The 16871-nt window shown below is 47.2% G+C and overlaps 1 protein-coding gene across 1 annotated transcript; it reads left to right on the top strand.

Annotated features, from left to right (window-relative positions):
* The first annotated feature begins 1598 nt into the window (after positions 1-1598).
* Positions 1599-14716, top strand: LSM12 (LSM12 homolog). Its single transcript, XM_056863644.1, has 5 exons — positions 1599-1755; positions 5003-5136; positions 7903-8012; positions 13532-13658; positions 14558-14716. Exons 1-5 carry the CDS (start codon positions 1632-1634, stop codon positions 14648-14650), a joined length of 588 nt encoding a protein of 195 aa, XP_056719622.1. The 5' UTR covers positions 1599-1631; the 3' UTR covers positions 14651-14716.
* The last annotated feature ends 2155 nt before the right edge of the window (positions 14717-16871 follow it).

Consider the following 16871-nt stretch of genomic DNA (forward strand, 5'->3'; position numbering starts at 1 on the left):
TAAGAGTAGCAGTTCTCTTACAAAGGAATTTCAAAGGGAGATTGGAAAGAGAAACTGCTGGAATTACAGTTGATATTCAAACTAAAGACAATGCATTTACCTGGGCTGAATAAAGATCTTGCATTCATGGCTCATTACCAATGCTGATTTCTCCACACCCATCTCTCCCCTGGACATCACAGACTCTTCTGCATACCACACCTAATCCCATCACGCCTGCTATTCACATTTACATACTGTTAACATTTACATACCAATGCTTGTCTGAATTCACTCGTCTACTTGAAGACAGATGGATTCACATTCTAGCTGTATTTGAAGAAGTGAGCTGTGGCTCACGAAAGCTCATACCCTGCCAGAAAATATTTTTGTTAGTCTTTAAGGTGCTACTGGACTCTTGCCCTTTTCTGCTACTACTGCAGACAGACTAACACGGCTACCCACTATGAATTATCTTTGAAAACTGGTTAGCAATGGGGGTGGGGGGCACAAGTAGTTAGCCTCGCCTACGGCCCCCCACAAAAAAAAAAGACTGGCGCCGGCCCTGCGTCCACCCCAAAAGGTTACTTAAAAAACACACAAAAACCCTCCCGTCTTCAGAAGCTAAGCAGGGTCAGCCCTGGTTAGTATTTGGATGGGAGACCACCAAGGAAGACCAGGGTTGCTGTGCAGAGGAAGGCACTGGCCAACCACCTCTGTCAATCTCTTGCCAGGAAAACCCCAAAAGGGGTCGCCATAGGTCAGCTGCGACTTGACAGCACACACACACACACACACGTGTGTGTGTATGTGTGTGTGTATATATATATATATGTATGTATGTATGTATGTATATGTATATACATGTGTATATATGAGTGTGTGTGTATATATGAGTGTGTGTGTATGTGTGTGTGTATATATATGTGTGTGTATGTATATGTATGTATGTGTATATATATGTGTGTGTGTATGTATATGTATGTATGTATATATGTGTGTGTGTATGTATGTATGTATGTGCATATATATATATATATGTATGTGTGTATGTATATGTATGTATATATGTGTGTGTATGTATATGTATGTATGTATGTGCATATATATATATATATATATGTATGTGTGTATGTATATGTGTGTGTGTATATACACACACACACACACACTTATACATACACACACACTTCCCGCAAAACCGCACCAGGCCACGCCCCCTTTCCCATTGGCCACGCCCACCCTCCCCGGACTCTCCTTCCCTTTCGCCAACGCCTCCTTTTCCCTCCTCTTCCTTTCCCCTCCCCCGATCCCCGGGCTGCCGGCCAGCCAGCCAGCCAACCGCCGCTCGCCTTGCGCGGTGACGTCACGTGCGTGGGCGCGGGAGGGGCGGGGCCGACGTCGAGGCGGGGCGCCGTGGCCTTGGCCACACCTCGCCGCCGTCTCTCTCTCTCTCTCTCTCTCTCTCTCCCCCCTCCCCCCACGCCAGGCGGCCGCGCCGAGGAGCGGAGCGCGCGAGCGGCGGGGTCCTGGGCCTGAGGCGGCGGGGGTCGCTCCGGGTCGCCCTCCCGGCCTCCCCGGCCGCCTCCTCAGGCGGGGCGGCGGCTGCGGGTGCTGCCGCCGCCGCCGCCGCCGCCTGGGCCTGAAACAAGATGGCGGCGCTGGGCGGCGAGTTCTTCAGTGTGGGCAGCCAAGTGTCGTGCCGGACTTGCCAGGAGCAGCGGCTGCAAGGCGAGGTGGTGGCCTTCGACTACCCCAGCAAGATGCTGGCGCTCAGTATCCTCACCCCCGGAGGGGGAGGGGGGAGGCGGGCAGGGGCCCGGCCTGGGGTGGGAAGGGGCATCGGGACTCTCTCTCTCGCTTTCTCTCGAGGCGGCTGGGCCTGGCTTGGTTTCGGGGGGGGGAGGGGGATACTACTCTGGGTTTGGGAAGGAGGAGGAATCATGAATCATAGAATCGGAAGGGACCGCCGGGGTCATCTAGTCCAACCCCCTGCACAGTGCAGGAGATTCGCAGCTACCTTCCCCCCCCCCACCGCGGGCCCTACTCCATGCCCAGAAGATGGCCAAGGTGCCCTCCCTCTCATAGAATCATAGAGTTGGAAGGGACCACCGGGGTCATCTAGTCCAACCCCCTGCACAATGCAGGAGATTTGCAGCTACCTTCCCCCCCACCCAGCGGCCCCTACTCCATGCCTAGAAGATGGCCAAGGTGCCCTCCCTCTCATAGAATCATAGAGTTGGAAGGGACCACCGGGGTCATCTAGCCCAACCCTCTGCACAGTGCAGGAAATTCACAACTACCTCCCACCCCCAGCGGCCCCTACTCCATGCCCAGAAGATGGCCAAGGTGCCCTCCCTCTCATAGAATCATAGAGCTGGAAGGGACCACCAGGGTCATCTAATCCAACCCCCTGCACAATGAAGGAAATTCATAGCTACCTCCCCCCCCCGCACACCCCCAGTGACCCCCTACTCCATGCCCAGAAGATGGCCAAGGTGCCCTCCCTCACAAGATGCCCTCCCTCTCATGAAGGAGGGCGGTCTTGGTGTTTGGGATGGGGAATGATTGGGGCGGTGGCGGGGGAGGGACAAGCGAGGGTTCCACTTGCCTGCTTTTCCAGGCCAGAGGGCATTCCCTGGGCCTGCTTTGTAGCACGCGACTGCAAAGGCCGGAACTAATCCGGAAAGTGGCAGGTCGGGCTTGTTTGTAAAAGGGGGAGAGAAAATGTGTGATGGGGGGGGGCAAAAGCATGGTCGAATAGCTGATGTTGAGGAAACGGGTTTGCAAGGGGGTGCTTGTGGATGAGAAGCCGAGCGTCTTGACCTGTTGGATGAGAAGGAGGGAGAGTTTCAGGTTTTGAAGGGACGGGTAATGGAGAAGGGTAGGAATGGAGAGTGGAGCAGGGGGTTGGAAAGGGAGGGGTTGATAAGGTAAACATGGTAGGTAGTGTATTTTTTTCCTTCCTTCAAGGCAGGTAGTGTATTTTTATCCTTCCTTCCTTCAAGGAGCTGGCTGAGAAGGAAGTGGATATCCTAAAGTCTGTAGTGAGTTTCACAACAACCCCGTGGGGTTGTCCAGGCTGGGTCGAGGTCACCCAGCAAGCTTCAGGGTACAGAGGGGGGATTTTAACCTGGATCTCCTAGATCTTAGGGGCAGGGAGAGTGCTTCCAGTTTGAGGTGTGGGAAGGCGCCTGAACTTGACTCAGAATTGTGCGCTGCCTGTTGACTAAATATGTGAGGCAAGCCCATTTTAGATCACATTGCATTTGAAATGAAATGTGTTGGTTTGATCTGTGACAGCTAATTTGCACTTACAAGGTATCTTGCGCTCACACAGTGACAATTGTGGATTTTTTCCAAGAAAGGCTTGAGACAAGTGTTAACTGGCCTTTGTGATCTGGAGTGGAATGTGGTTGGTGTTGGAGAATAAGGATGTTAAATATTGACATGTAGTGGCTCCCCACAAGTCCCTAGAGTCTGCAATGAGTATCTTCCTGCAGCCATGAGTTTTTTTTTTTAATTAACAAGGCTTAGACCAGGGTTAGCAGCAAACATGCATGTTGGAAAACAGAACACAGGTGATTTTATTGCGGGGATAGAGGCAGCAGGAATTACATCCTGGAGATTTCTCTGATTTGGATTCCTCTGTGCAGTACTGCAAACAGAACCATTTCCTCCTTGCTGCAGCCCTAAACAGCTCTTTGAAATACTGCTTCTGTTCCTCCTGTCCATGGAAACTTGTGTGTGTCTAAGTGGAAATTTGCAGCCCAGGTACTTGGTAAGGTCCTAGGAGCAGTATGTAGCTTCAGATTGTCTTTCATTACCCTGCTGGCACAGGTTGTGTGCAGGGTGGAGAATGCTCCCTTGCGTACTGTAAGTAAATCTGTGTGGATCCATGGAGGATGTTTCATTCTCACGTCCCCCATCCCCTCCTGTCTCCATTGCAAAGGCCCATATAGCCACAGTTTAATGTTACAAAGGCACGAGTGTTAATCACAGTTAATGCTAGTGTCAGAATACCTTTTGTGGCTAAGGCTGAGATGGGATAGAAGGAAGGAGTTTGCAGTGGGCCCCAATGTTACATCTGCACTGACCCTGTCTTATTCTGCCCGAAGTAGCTCCTCAGGGTAGGAAGCAAAAGCATATTGGGTTCTAGAATGGCAAAGGTACCGGGCAACTTCCAACTTCTGTTGGGGTCCTAATTGTCATAATTTGTTCTTTTGCGAGTTACCATTTGCCTTGGGATGTCATAGAACAGGGTCGTGCCTCTTGTGGGATTTGTGTTGCAGAATCCAATCAGATGCATTCTGAGCTTGGGAATGAATCTCTGTTCTTCTAAAAGTCACATAACATACATGTTCTAGGTTACCACAAAGCAGACTTATACTTTATAGACATATGACACAACTCATCCGTTCTCTTGTATCTATGTATCACACAGTTCTTTGAAGGCTGGTACTAGTGAGCTACCCCCCACCCCCATCAAACCATTAGCTTCCAGAGGCTCATTGTTGCTTGGTAGCGCTTGAAGCATTAAATGCTCACATTTTGTTGCTCCAGACTTTTGGAAAGTTGAGGCTTTTTCCTTGGCATGAAATATCTCAACTTCAACCACAGCTAGTCTTATCTGTAGGGTACCTAGCTACAAACTTTACTCACAAAGCCACAAGTGGTGTAGTGGTTAGAACATTGGACTAGGATGGAGGAGATCCAAGTTTAAAATCCCTATCATGACCTCCCTGAGTGATTTTGGGACAGTCACTTTCTCAGCCTCTCCTGCCTTACAGGGTTGATGTAGGATATAATAGTTTAGGGGAGAACATGTTAATGCCCTGAACTGCTTGGATGGTGGGTGGGATACAAATGGAATGGCAGATATGCTCACTGGTAAATTACCCTGATAAAAGACATTGTATGTCTGTAAGCCGTTTCTTTGGCTGGTTCTCCAATTAATCCTTTCTTTTTGAAGTGCTGAACTATATTTTCTGGGCCTGTTTCCTTAATAAGTTCTTTCCTCCAGAATGCCCTTCTTCCAGTGGCAAGCCTAACCATGCAGATATCTTGCTCATAAACTTACAGTATGTTTCAGACGTGGAAATAATCAACGACCGCACAGAAACCCCCCCACCTTTAGCTTCACTCAATGTTAGCAAGGTAAGAATTCTTCGTGAAATTGATTTTCCCTTCCCTGAGACCACTGGAGCTACATTGTACAAAGCATTAGCAGTATGAAGTCTTACTCTGTATCTGTTTTAACTAAGCTGGCAGCTTTGTGAGCTTTCAGTCTTTTGGCACGCGGCAGCTTTTTAGTTGGTTAGCCAGGATAGCAAGATGTTCAACTCTGCACTGATCTGTTAAACCAAAGGGTCTGAGGCTCAGTAGTAGATCACATGGTTTGCTTGCAGAAGGTCCCATATTCAGTTTCTGGTATTGCCAGGTAAATGAATTCTAGGCAGCAGGTGATGGGAAAGCCTCATCTCTGGCCGAAATGTCATAGAACCTCTACCTGTCGGAGTAGACAAGAGTGAGCTAGATGGACCGATGACCTAACCTTCCATAGCAGCTTCATATATTTCCGTGAGTTGAAATTTTTTAGTTTTCCCCCTCAGAAGGTGGTGAAAAAAAAATCAGGACAAAAGAGTATGAAGAGAGCGCTGCTGGATCAGACCAGTGGTCCATCTCATCTGGTGACCTATTTTTGTCTGCCCATCAGTTTCATTGGGTGCCCCTGAGTGTTAGTATTATGGGAGAAGGAGAAAAAGTTCTCTATCCACTTTCTCTACCTATACAATAATTTTATAAACCTCTGTCATGCCGCCCTTCAGCTGTCAACTGTTCTAACCCGACCAGCCCCAGTCTCTTTAGCCCTTCCTCATAGGAAAGGTGCTCCAGCCCCTTTATCATCTTGGTTGCCCTCTTCTGTACTTTTTCCAGCCTTGCAATAGTCTTTTTTGAGATTTGGTGACCAGATTTTACAGTATTCCGAATGTGGCATTAGCGTACATCTACATGAGAGCTTTACAGTATTGACTGTTTTATTTTCAGTTCCTTTTTAAAAATAATCCCCAGCCTTTTTAATAATCCCCAGTTTGCCTTTTTCACTGTTGGTGTACACTTACAGTTCAGTCCTAAGGAGATTTACTCCAGTCTATCATTCATTTCAGTGGTCTCAGACTGGAGTAACTCTCCTTAGGACTGTGCTGTAAATCAACATTTTCATCCAGCTATGAGCTACAACCACAGGGTCTCAGCCTGTTCAGATCCCATCAGCCTACACTTACAGTTAGGATTTTTTTGTTTCAGTGTGCATCACCTTAAACTTACATTGAACATCATTGTCCGTGTTGCCTGCTCACCCAATTTAGAGAGACTCTTCTGGAGCTCTTCATAATCTGCTTTGGTTTTCACATCCAGAATAATTTGGCGTCATCTGCAACTTGGCCATTACACCGCTTTCCTCCAATTTCTAATCATTTATGAACAAGTTAAAATAGTGCCTGTCTCAATAGATCTATGGTGCAGCCTCATTTGGAATACTCTGCACCGTTCTGGTCACCGTATCTCAAAAAGGACAACGCAGAGCTGGAAAAAGTACAGAAGAGGGCACTGAAGATGATTAGGAGGTTGGATAACCTTTCTTATGAAGAAAAGCTGGAGTCTGGGACTTTCCTGTTCAGAAAAGAAATGACTAAATGGGGACATGATAGAGATTTATAATTTTGCATGAGGTGGAAAGAGTTGACAAAAAGAACCTTTTTTCTCTTCTAAAATACTAGAAGGCATCCAGTGAATCCAGTAGATTCAGGACAGACCAAAGGAAACTTCTTTACACTGAGTGATTCAAATGTGGTATTTGCTGTGAGAGGATGTAGTGATGGCCACAGGCATAGGTGGCTTTAAGAAAGGATTAGACAGATTCATGGAGGAGAGGTCTGTCAGTGGCCATTGTGACTGAAGGAAGAGTTGTAAAGGTAGAGCACTATTTGGACACCAACCATCTTGCTTGAAATACTAGGCACTAATGCTAGCTTAAAAGCACCGTGGCACAGAGTGGTAAGCTGCAGTACTGCAGTCAAAAGCTCTGCTCACGATCTGAGTTCGATCCCGACGGGAGTCAGTTTCAGGTAGCCGGATCAAGGTTGATTCAGCCTTCCATCCTTCCGAGGTCGGTAAAATGAGTACCCAGCTCACTGGGGGTAAAGGGAAGATGACTGGGGAAGGCACTGGCAAACCACTCTGTAAACATAGTCTGCCTAGTAAACGTTGGGATGTGACATCACCCCATGGGTCAGGAATGACCCGGTGCTTGCACAGGGGACTACCTTTAATGCTAGCTTACTGCCTTTCAAACGTTTGTGTACAGCAATGTAATTTGCTCTGGGGAGGGGAGATGGGGCGAATCCTCTAGCTCCTTTTCCTTGTCTGTAGTAAACTTATTCCCTGGATGAGAAGACCAGGCAGCCATTGGAGGAAAAAACATTTGTCCCCAGCTAGCAATGTCTCATCTGCTTGAGCACATGATGACTTCCTGTTAACCTGTTTTCTCTTCTCTGGATTTAATATGGCTGAGTGTAGGCAAAGAATGAAGGCCGTTACCAGTATCCTAACATTCCTTTCTGTGACTCTGCTGACAGCTAACTTGTGTTTCCCCTACTTCCAAGACTTGTAGAGTATCTGTCTCATTCTTTTCCATAATTGCATCAGGATTTAGGGTCCAAGTGCCTGTACCTCAATTGCCTGACCAAACCTCACTTATAACTTCACTGATCTGACTTAAGTGTTTTGCACCGTTTGGGAGCTACCTTAGCTAACGAGCTGGTCGCAGTCCCTGTTGTCCGAACGTCACATGCAGAACCAGCATCTGCTTCTCTTCACAGTCCTGGGTTAATATCTGTGCCTCTCTTCTGCTTCCTTTTCCAGCTTGCGAACAAAGCACGTATGGAGAAGGAAGAAAAGCTGAGCCAGGCGTACGCAATTAGTGCTGGGGTCTCTTTGGAAGGTCAGCAGCTTTTCCAGACTATACACAAGACGTAAGTAGCAGGCTGGAAGGATGGAGAACAGGGGGGCTCATTGGCAGCTGGTGGGAGGACAGGGCAGCTTGCGCCTCATTTCTGAAGGCAGAAATCGTAGTCCAATGCATACTCTCCTCCCTCAATTCTGTGATCCCTACCTCTCTTGTGTACAGAATTTTCTTCCCTACTTTCCTGTAGATTTTGAAAACTTGGCTCTTAGATGTAGAATTCACCTCTTTTCCTGCAGGAGTAAACAAGATGGCTGCATTTATTCCGGCGTGGTATAGTGGTTAAGAGCAGTGGTTTGGAGCTGTGGACTCTGATCTGGAGAACTGGATTTGATTCCCCATTCCTCCACATGAGCGGCGGAAGCTAATCTGGTGAACTGGGCTGGTTTCCCCACTCCTACACATGAAGCCTGCTGGGTGACCTTGGACTAGTCACAGCTCTCTTAGAGCTCTCTCTGCTCCACCTACATCACAGGGTGTCTGTGGTGGGGAGGGGAAGGGAAGGTGATTGTAAGCCGGTTTGATTCTTCCTTAAGTGGTAGAGAAAGTTGGCATATAAAAACCAACTCTTCTTCTTCATCTCTGCCTCCCTTCTTCAAGGAGCTCAGAGTAGTAAAAATGCCTCTCTGCTGTTCTGTTTTTACCCTCCCAACAACTGTGTGAGGTAGATTAGGCAGAAAGAGCAACTGGCCCCCAAGACACTGAGTGGGAATTTGAACCCTCGGACCAAATCCAGCACTCAAATAACGTCTCAGATACACGGTTTATTCAGGGTGCGCACCAAGTTGTGTTGTGGTGCCGTCCAGCTTTTTAGCACAGGGTCCTGACTATGCGCCGATCTCAGCGAATGAAGGCACTTTGAACCCTGAAAAGCACACTTGGAAAATGATTAAACAGAAATAAGACCTAGTCAGCTCTCACACTTTCACATTGCTTCAAGTATGCGGACTGCCCACCGTAGAGCTTGGGTCAGCGTATATTAAGCAAATGAATGGTGTTAAGTCAAACATGTGACTCTTGAATTAGCATTCCCCCCCCTTGCTGTAATGGCTTTGTGTCCCTGGTTGTCTGTGCTTATGAATACAGGAGGCCAAAAATGTTTAAACAGCACAACTGTACCACACCAAAAGCGTGTATATAACTTTACATACAAGGGCTTGGAGCCTGTGAGAGAGTCCAGTGCATGTTAGTCTCTGGTGAGAGCGCACTTCTCTTCTGCCACCACTTCAGTTTGTGCGGGGCCCCACTGAAAACCATCCATCTTGTGTAAATGGAAGTTTTAGTGGAACGTCTAGCACTTGCAGAACCGGCTCATAGGATCCAAGCCAAGAAGACCAGTTACGAAGGCATAGAAAAATTATACCCGCGAGGTATGCAGCTGATTTCCAAGACCATCTAGTTCCTCCAGGAGCTCTGGAGCGACCCAATCGGCCATGATCAGTCTGATTCTCTTCAGTCATATATCACAGCTCTGAAGTCACATTCCTTATTGTCATTTGGCAGCTCTTGCAAGCAGAATAATAATTACTGAATCTTCTCTAGAGTAGCTGAGCAAGTATTTTCTTTGGCAGTCCCAGATCTCCAGAGACATAAGTGAAAATGACTGAAGCTATTTTAATGTTGTGGATCGGTGTCAGCTTCTGGGGAGGCTGAGGTTGGTGGATCACTTGAGTTCAGAAGTTCCAGGCTACAATGGGCTTTGTCACTCAGGTGTCTGCACTAAATATGGCATCAGTATAGCAAGCCCCAGGTGGAATAATAGAATCAGAGTTGGAAGGGACCACCAGGGTCATCTAGTCCAACCCCCTACACAATGCAGGAAATTCTCAACTACTTCCCCCACACACACACCCAGTGACCCCTACTCCATGCCCAGAAGATGGCCAAGATGCCCTCCCTCTCATCATCTACCTAAGGTCATGGAATCAGCCCGGTTGTCCGTGGAGTAAGGGGTTTAATGTTGTTCCCGAATGTTACAGGTGTCTGTGATAGATCTGTATACCATGATAAACATGCATCCCTTACAGTTGTTTTCCAATGTATGCTTTGTATACCTTCTTAACAGTTGCCTGTAAAAAGATGGTTATACGATACACTTTTGATCCAAGTGTGTTGGTGTAGTTGTGTGGTTGAAATATTTGTAACCTTCTGGATTCGTTCCTTGCTGTTTGCTTATGTGTGCACGCTGTTATGTATTTTTAAAAAGTGGACCGGTTCCTTGAAGAGGATAGAATAGGGTTACTGTGCTTAATAGAACAGCATATATCTGTAGAAACAGCAGACATAACTGGTGAATCTGAAAACACCCACATGTAATCTGATAAGTAACGCCTCCAGTTTACATGAAGCATTGTGCCTGTTGGGAGAAGAATCAGTGAATCTGAATATATGCCCCCTGCCCGAGTCAAAAAAGTGATTTCCAGTGTGGCTGGTGACAGTTTTGAAGGGGGACGAGTTGAGTGATTTGAGGAGAGGCTTGTCTTGTGTTCCGGCCCCGTGGCTTGATCATCTTTGAGGCAGGCTGGGTCTGTTCTGCCCCACCAGAGCTGTGCGTTGATGCACTTCCTCGCACAACTTTGTTTTCTGTTCATTCCGCTTCAAGGCAGATAGATTTATTCATTTCAGAACTGCACCTCAGTTGTAGACTTGTGAAATACACAGCTCATGGGCCCATACTAATTTCCAGTCAACAGCCCATCAGTTCTCCTGTTGTGACTATTAAGATTCAGAAGCTGCTAGTCTGTAACACACAATGTATTGTTGCCACATTTTTTGGAGTGAATATATATTGTTTCTCTTTGAAGCAGTTTTTAGTAGACTACTTGACACGTTTTTTCCTTTCTTCACTAGGAAATTGACAGACTAGTCTTTATAGCTCTACAAAAGTTTTGGGTAAAATACTATAATTATGCTTTGACGTTCACAGATGTCAGACCTGAACTGAATGTAAAAAAGACTATTTAAATTAATTCCCGCAGGACTGACACCGGGTGAGGAGGGACACAATAACTATTTTTTCCCTTTGTCATCAGAGTGGATTTGATTTAAATCAAATCGATTTAAATCACTAGTCAGTAAGACTAGATTTTCACGATTGAAATCCCTAGTCAGGGATGAGAGACAGGACCTTAATATCAAAATGTGTCTTGGAGAAGATGAACTAGTGCAGTTAAGGGCAAAGATGATTGCAGGAGAAGTAAATTTGTTTGCGGCGACAGATGCCATTGTCCATCGGCTAACGCCTTGGTTAATTGTTCAGAGGCCACCCTTAATAGGTTACATGGGTTGTACCTGGTTCGATCCAGAGTGTAGGGCCACGAGGAGACTACTCAGATATTTGCAAAGAAGAGCCAGATTGGAGTAATCACCGTTTCACATCCAAAGCCTCATTAGATACTGCTGCCTTTATAAAAAATTCTATTTTTTACTAGTCAGTAAGATGATATTTAAATAATGGTTTTCTACATAAACAGCACTTCTCATGATGTTTCATTTGGGCCACCAGGTCTTGCATTTCTTTGTTGCAGTGTTTGCATTTTGCGCACACGCCTGCCTTACCCATAGGTAGAGGAATTTCATTAAAATATTCCCAAACTGAGTAGACCTGGTTAGCATTGCTTCTTCAATCACAGCTGTTTTTTTAAAAACCAAAAGCAAACCCAGTGTATTTCTTTAAAACAGCCATGAGGGTGCTGGAGAACCTGGTTCGATTCCCCACTCCACATGAAGCCTGCTGGGTGACCTTGGGCCAGTCACAGTTCTATCAGCCCACGTGGAGGCAGGCAATGGCAAACACCTCCCAACATCTCTTGCCTTGAAAATCCTACGGGGTCGCCATAAATCAGCTGTGATTTGATGGCACATACACACACACGAGATAACTTACCCACTCTGTTGTGAATTGCTCATAGGCTCCTTTCATCCCCTGTGGGCTGTAGCTCAGTGGTAGAGCATCTGCTTGGCGTGCAGAAGGTCCCAGGTTCAATCCCCGGCATCTCCAGTTGAAGGATCTAGGCAAGTAGGTGATATGAAAGACCCCTAGCCTGAGACCCTGGAGAGCCGCTGCCGGTCTGAGTAGACAATACTGACTTTGATGGACCGAGGATCTGATTGAGTATAAGGCAGCTTCATGTGTTCATGTCTTCAAACCACAGCTTCTAGTTGTTGTTTGGTAGGAAGGCGCTAAGAATATAGTCTATGAGTTTGAATACCGTGGCGGTCTTTAGTTGGTGTGTAAAGAAGACCATAAGTGAAGCTGTGCTTGTGAGAGAGGAGGCAGCATCTGAGCTGAAGCTTGTTCCTGTTCCTCCAAGTCATGGAATCAGCCCCTCCGGTTTTGGCAGGAGGCTGTTCCCATAATTCGTCTTTAGCCTTAGAACAGAAATCTGTAATGATCATCAGTCCACAATCTTGTTGAGCAGTCCTCTCTCCTCCGTTTATTTTCCGTCAGGGATTTTTTTTTTAGTTGAAAAGAAATTCCTAATTACTCTCTGAATCTTTTTTCAAGGTAGGAACCCCCACCCCCTTGTTACTTACGGTGCTTTCACGGGTGCAAAATAATGCGCTTTCAATCCACTTTCAGTGCACTTTTAACGATCGCTTGCAAGTGGATGTTGCCATTTCACACAGTAAAATCCAGCTTTCAAAGTGCATTGAAAGTGGATTTGAAAGTTCATTATTCGGCATGTGGGAAAGCGTCCTTATTACTGTTCAGCAAAATGATTGGGGTGAACTGAGTGCTGATGCTACGCACAAAGAGAGTTGCAGACCGATCGGCGGAGATGGGTCATGCCAAGACCACATGTTGGACCTCTTAAAACTGGTTATCTGATTCTTGTGTGCATCTGAAAAGATGCCCAGTCTGCATTTTTCCTTGCAGCAGTCACCAGAAACACTGCTTTGTGTCCACTTGCTCTGGAGGAGCGGCGAGTACATTTTATGAAGAGGATGACCTCTTCATTTGCCTTCTTGGTGTGTTTTTTAAACAGTCTCAATCCTCCTGTGTTCAGGCTACCACTTCTGTCCAGCATCTGTCATCTTGGCGACGCTGTGTACTATTTAACAGCATTCCTGATTGGGATGGGGGGCATGGAGCTAGGTGTAAGCCAGCATGGTGTAGTGGTCAAGAGCGGTGGTTTGGAGCAGTGGAGTCTGGTCTGGAGAACCGGATTTGATTCCCCACTCCTCCACATGAGCGGCGGAGGCTAATCTGGTGAACTGGATTTGTTTCCCCACTCCTACACACAAAGCCAGCTGGGTGACCTTGGGCAAGTTACAGCTCTGTTAGAGCTCTCTCAGCCCCACCTACCCCACAGGGTGTCTGTCGTGGGGAAGGGAAGGTGATTGTAAACCAGCTTGAGTCTCCCTTGAGTGGTAGAGAAAGTCGGCATATAAAAACCAACTATTCTTCTAAGCAGCTGTGTCCTGTTCTTCTCTGTCCCATGCGGGGTGGGTATTTGACCACAATGGCCCTGTGAGTTTAGCCAGTAAAACTCCTTTGTGTGAGTATGTTTGTTGCTTCTCTTCCAGGATTAAAGACTGTAAATGGCAAGAGAAGAATATAGTTGTGATGGAAGACGTCGTCATCGCCCCTCCGTACCAAGTGGAAAACTGTAAAGGCAAAGAGGGGAGTGCCCTAAGTCATGTACGCAAGATAGTAAGTAGATCAGGGGTTTGGGCCTGGCGGGGGGTGGGGGGGTGGGACCACAAAAGTAGGGAGGAGGGGAATCAGCCTGGCATAAAAGGCAGCAACAGGTATCATATTATGGTCCAGGCCGTTAAATGACCTGTCCATCTCTTCCTCTGCTTTTAACATTCTGCTTGGCTTTGTTTGGTGAAGGTTGGCTCTGCCAAAGGCAGGTGTCCGTCCTTCAGACAAACAGGAAGCAATTAAAAAAACCGTCCTTCCTATGGGATGGGTCAGACTTGATGGAGAGCTTCCTAGCATGTTCCACATGGAGTGCTTGGGGGGTGGGGGCGGAGGCAGTATGATCCCTTGTAGTGCAAAATCCCATTCCTTATGGTGTGCCGCCCGTCCCAGCTCCGTGAACCTCCCCATCCTATTCTTCCTGCCCCTTGGGTTTCCTTGCGCTCTCCGCCTCCCAAATCAACCCTGCTGCCTGGGTCAGCTAAAAGCCAGCATGGTGCATCGGTTAAGAGTGGGAGACTCTAATCTGAAGAACTGGGTTCGATTCCCCACTCCTCCCCATAAAGCCTGCTGGGTGCCCCTGGGCCAGTCGCAGTTTTCTCAGAACACTCAGCCTACACAGAGGCAGGCAATGGCAAATCACCTGCGAAGATCTTTTGCCTTGAAAACCCTCTGGGGTCGCCATAAGTCAGCTGTGGACTTGACGGTGCTTTCCGCCGCCACAGAAGCCCGATGTTTCATGCATTGCCACTCCCTGCTTCGAAACGGTCTTGCCTCTCCGCTTCCGATAAACTCCGCTGATATCACCAACTTGTTAAGTTGCCCGCCTTCTTTGGGTAGAGTGCCCACCCTCCCCACCGAGTACAAAGAAGCACTAACCCCTTGCACCCCTTTCCTCCTCCGTTTAGGTCGAGAAACATTTTAGAGATGTCGAAAGCCAAAAGGTGATGCAGCGTTCACAAGTCCAGCCAACACAGAAGGAAAGCGCCCTCTCATCCTGAGTCCCACCTGCCCTTCCTTGGTTGCGACAGATTGCTCCTGCGGGGTGGGGGATGGGGTGGGGTGGGGGAATACCCTTCGAACATGCAGCAGCAGATGACATAGACTTCTTCCGAGAGGTCGGGGGAGGGCAGGGGGGGGTTCCACTTCTGTTGTTGCGGGGGCCCTGTAACAATGGGGACCCGCCGCTTCTGAACTCTAGACTTCAAAAACAAAGAGAATAATTTAAAACGCTCATTCATTACTTGACTAACAGGTTCTTTCATTTCCACCCCACCGGGTTTCTCCCCCCCCTCAGAACAGTCAGCTGAGTTGTGTTTGAGTTTTCTCTCCCTCCCAGAATTCTCTCATTGTTTTTAGCTTTACTCGAGTCGATTCCACACCAACCCCCCCTTCTTCCTCCTGCACCGTAGGAGAATTCAGCTCCCCAATGTCCTCCTATTAAAAAAAAATAGAGAAAAAAAAAACAAAAAACGACAGAAAATTAACAAGCTGACTGTGGTAACGTAATCGGGTCCTTTTGTGTGACTGCCGATCTTGTTTTGGTTTTTGTTTGCACAGGGCAAGGCTTGAATTAGCCTTATTTTTCTTATCTCAAAATTATATATATATAAATATATATATAAAATGTCCTTTAAATATTTTCTGCTTCTTGCAGTACTCTGAACTGGGATCATGGCAAAAAAAACCAACAACAACATTCAAGCTTAAACCATCCAGCCTTCACGATGCATAATTATGGGAGGTCAGACACATTTTGAAGCTTAAGGGATTGGTAGGGTCATACCTTGTCCATGGTGATACTGGAAAGGCAAACATACATTTTATCTGTGGGCTTTATCGCCTTAGACTTTTACAAGTTGATTTTTTTTAAAAAATGCGTTCCCATAAATCTGAGCTCTGGTAATACCATTAGATTAGCATGGCTTTTTTCCTCACAGCCTATGGTACTGTTGGAGCGGTTTTATTCTTCCTGGAGAGCTGAGGATGAGGGGTTTGCCAGTTTTCCCCTTCCGGGGCTCTGGAGGTCAGGGGTTATTTCTGAGTGGTGCCGATTAGTTGACCACGTGCTCCTTGGCCCTTTTGAAACCCAACCAGAGGTTGGAGGGGTGAGGCATGACAAGGCTTGGGTGAAGCACACCTGTGGTCACGCTCAGTCCACATCTTGCACAGTTCCCTCTCGAATCGAGAAGACAGTGCAGGTAAATGAACACTACCGGGATGTCTGTGATGCCATTGTTTTCGCTCGGCGGTGTGGTAAAGCCAAACGTGTTTTGACTTCTGCAACTCCTCTTGAGTCAGCTTGAACAGGGCTCGGAATGTGTCGTTCGAATCCCTCCAGTGGGGCTTTGGTGCGTCCCCAGTTTGACACTAAAGCTGCTGCTAGTGTTAAGGCAGCATCCTTCGGCTCCACGGGTTCTGAACGTAACTCCAGCGTTCGAGCGCAGCGGCCGTTGATTTGGAGGATTCAGATGGGAAGCTGCTGCTCTTTAGTGGCGGAAATGGTATCTCGCTCTCTCCTAGCTGTAAGTCGTAAGATACTCCTTGTGGCATACTCCTTTTTACAAGCCCTTGACTGAAATCTCATTGGACACACCGAACCCAATATTTCTGTAACACGTCCCGGGGTTTCTGATCAGTCTGAGTCTCGGCCACAGATTTGCCGTCTGCGTTCATCCGATCGGCGTCTCCCAGACCGGCTGTGTTCATCGTCTTCTGTGAACTTAAATTTGCATTAGAAATAACATCAGGGTGGGCGAAGTAAATGAAGTAGGCTTTGACCCAGATGAAAAGGTGGGGTTACCGAGGAATTTTTTTTTTGCCATGATCCCTTCTACCCTTCTCCCTTTTGTGTGTGTGTTTGTTTTTTTTAAAAAACAAATGGATCAAAATTTAAATAATTCAAGCCCTGCCTTTCAGAACGGAGGGATTTTTTTTTAGTACTGTCTAGCAAAACCAATAAAAAACCCAGAATTTTTTTAACCATCAACCAAGTTGTTTGTATGAGCGGGTTTGTAATTTGGGGGTGTGTGTGAAGGGTGTTTGGGGATGGGGGGGGTCGCGTTTGGCACCAAGAACCACAGGAGCAAGAAGAGGAAAACCTGCGTGGTTAATCCGTGGCATATATTGCACCCGAGCCTGCTTTTGGGGCCGCTTGTTGAAAATTGCTACGGCGTAATGCTGAAAGCAGCATTTCTGGGTGGATCAGATCCGTGGATTGAA

The sequence above is a fragment of the Euleptes europaea genome, chromosome 18, assembly GCF_029931775.1.
Source record: "Euleptes europaea isolate rEulEur1 chromosome 18, rEulEur1.hap1, whole genome shotgun sequence".
NCBI classification, from domain to species: Eukaryota; Metazoa; Chordata; class Lepidosauria; order Squamata; family Sphaerodactylidae; genus Euleptes; species Euleptes europaea.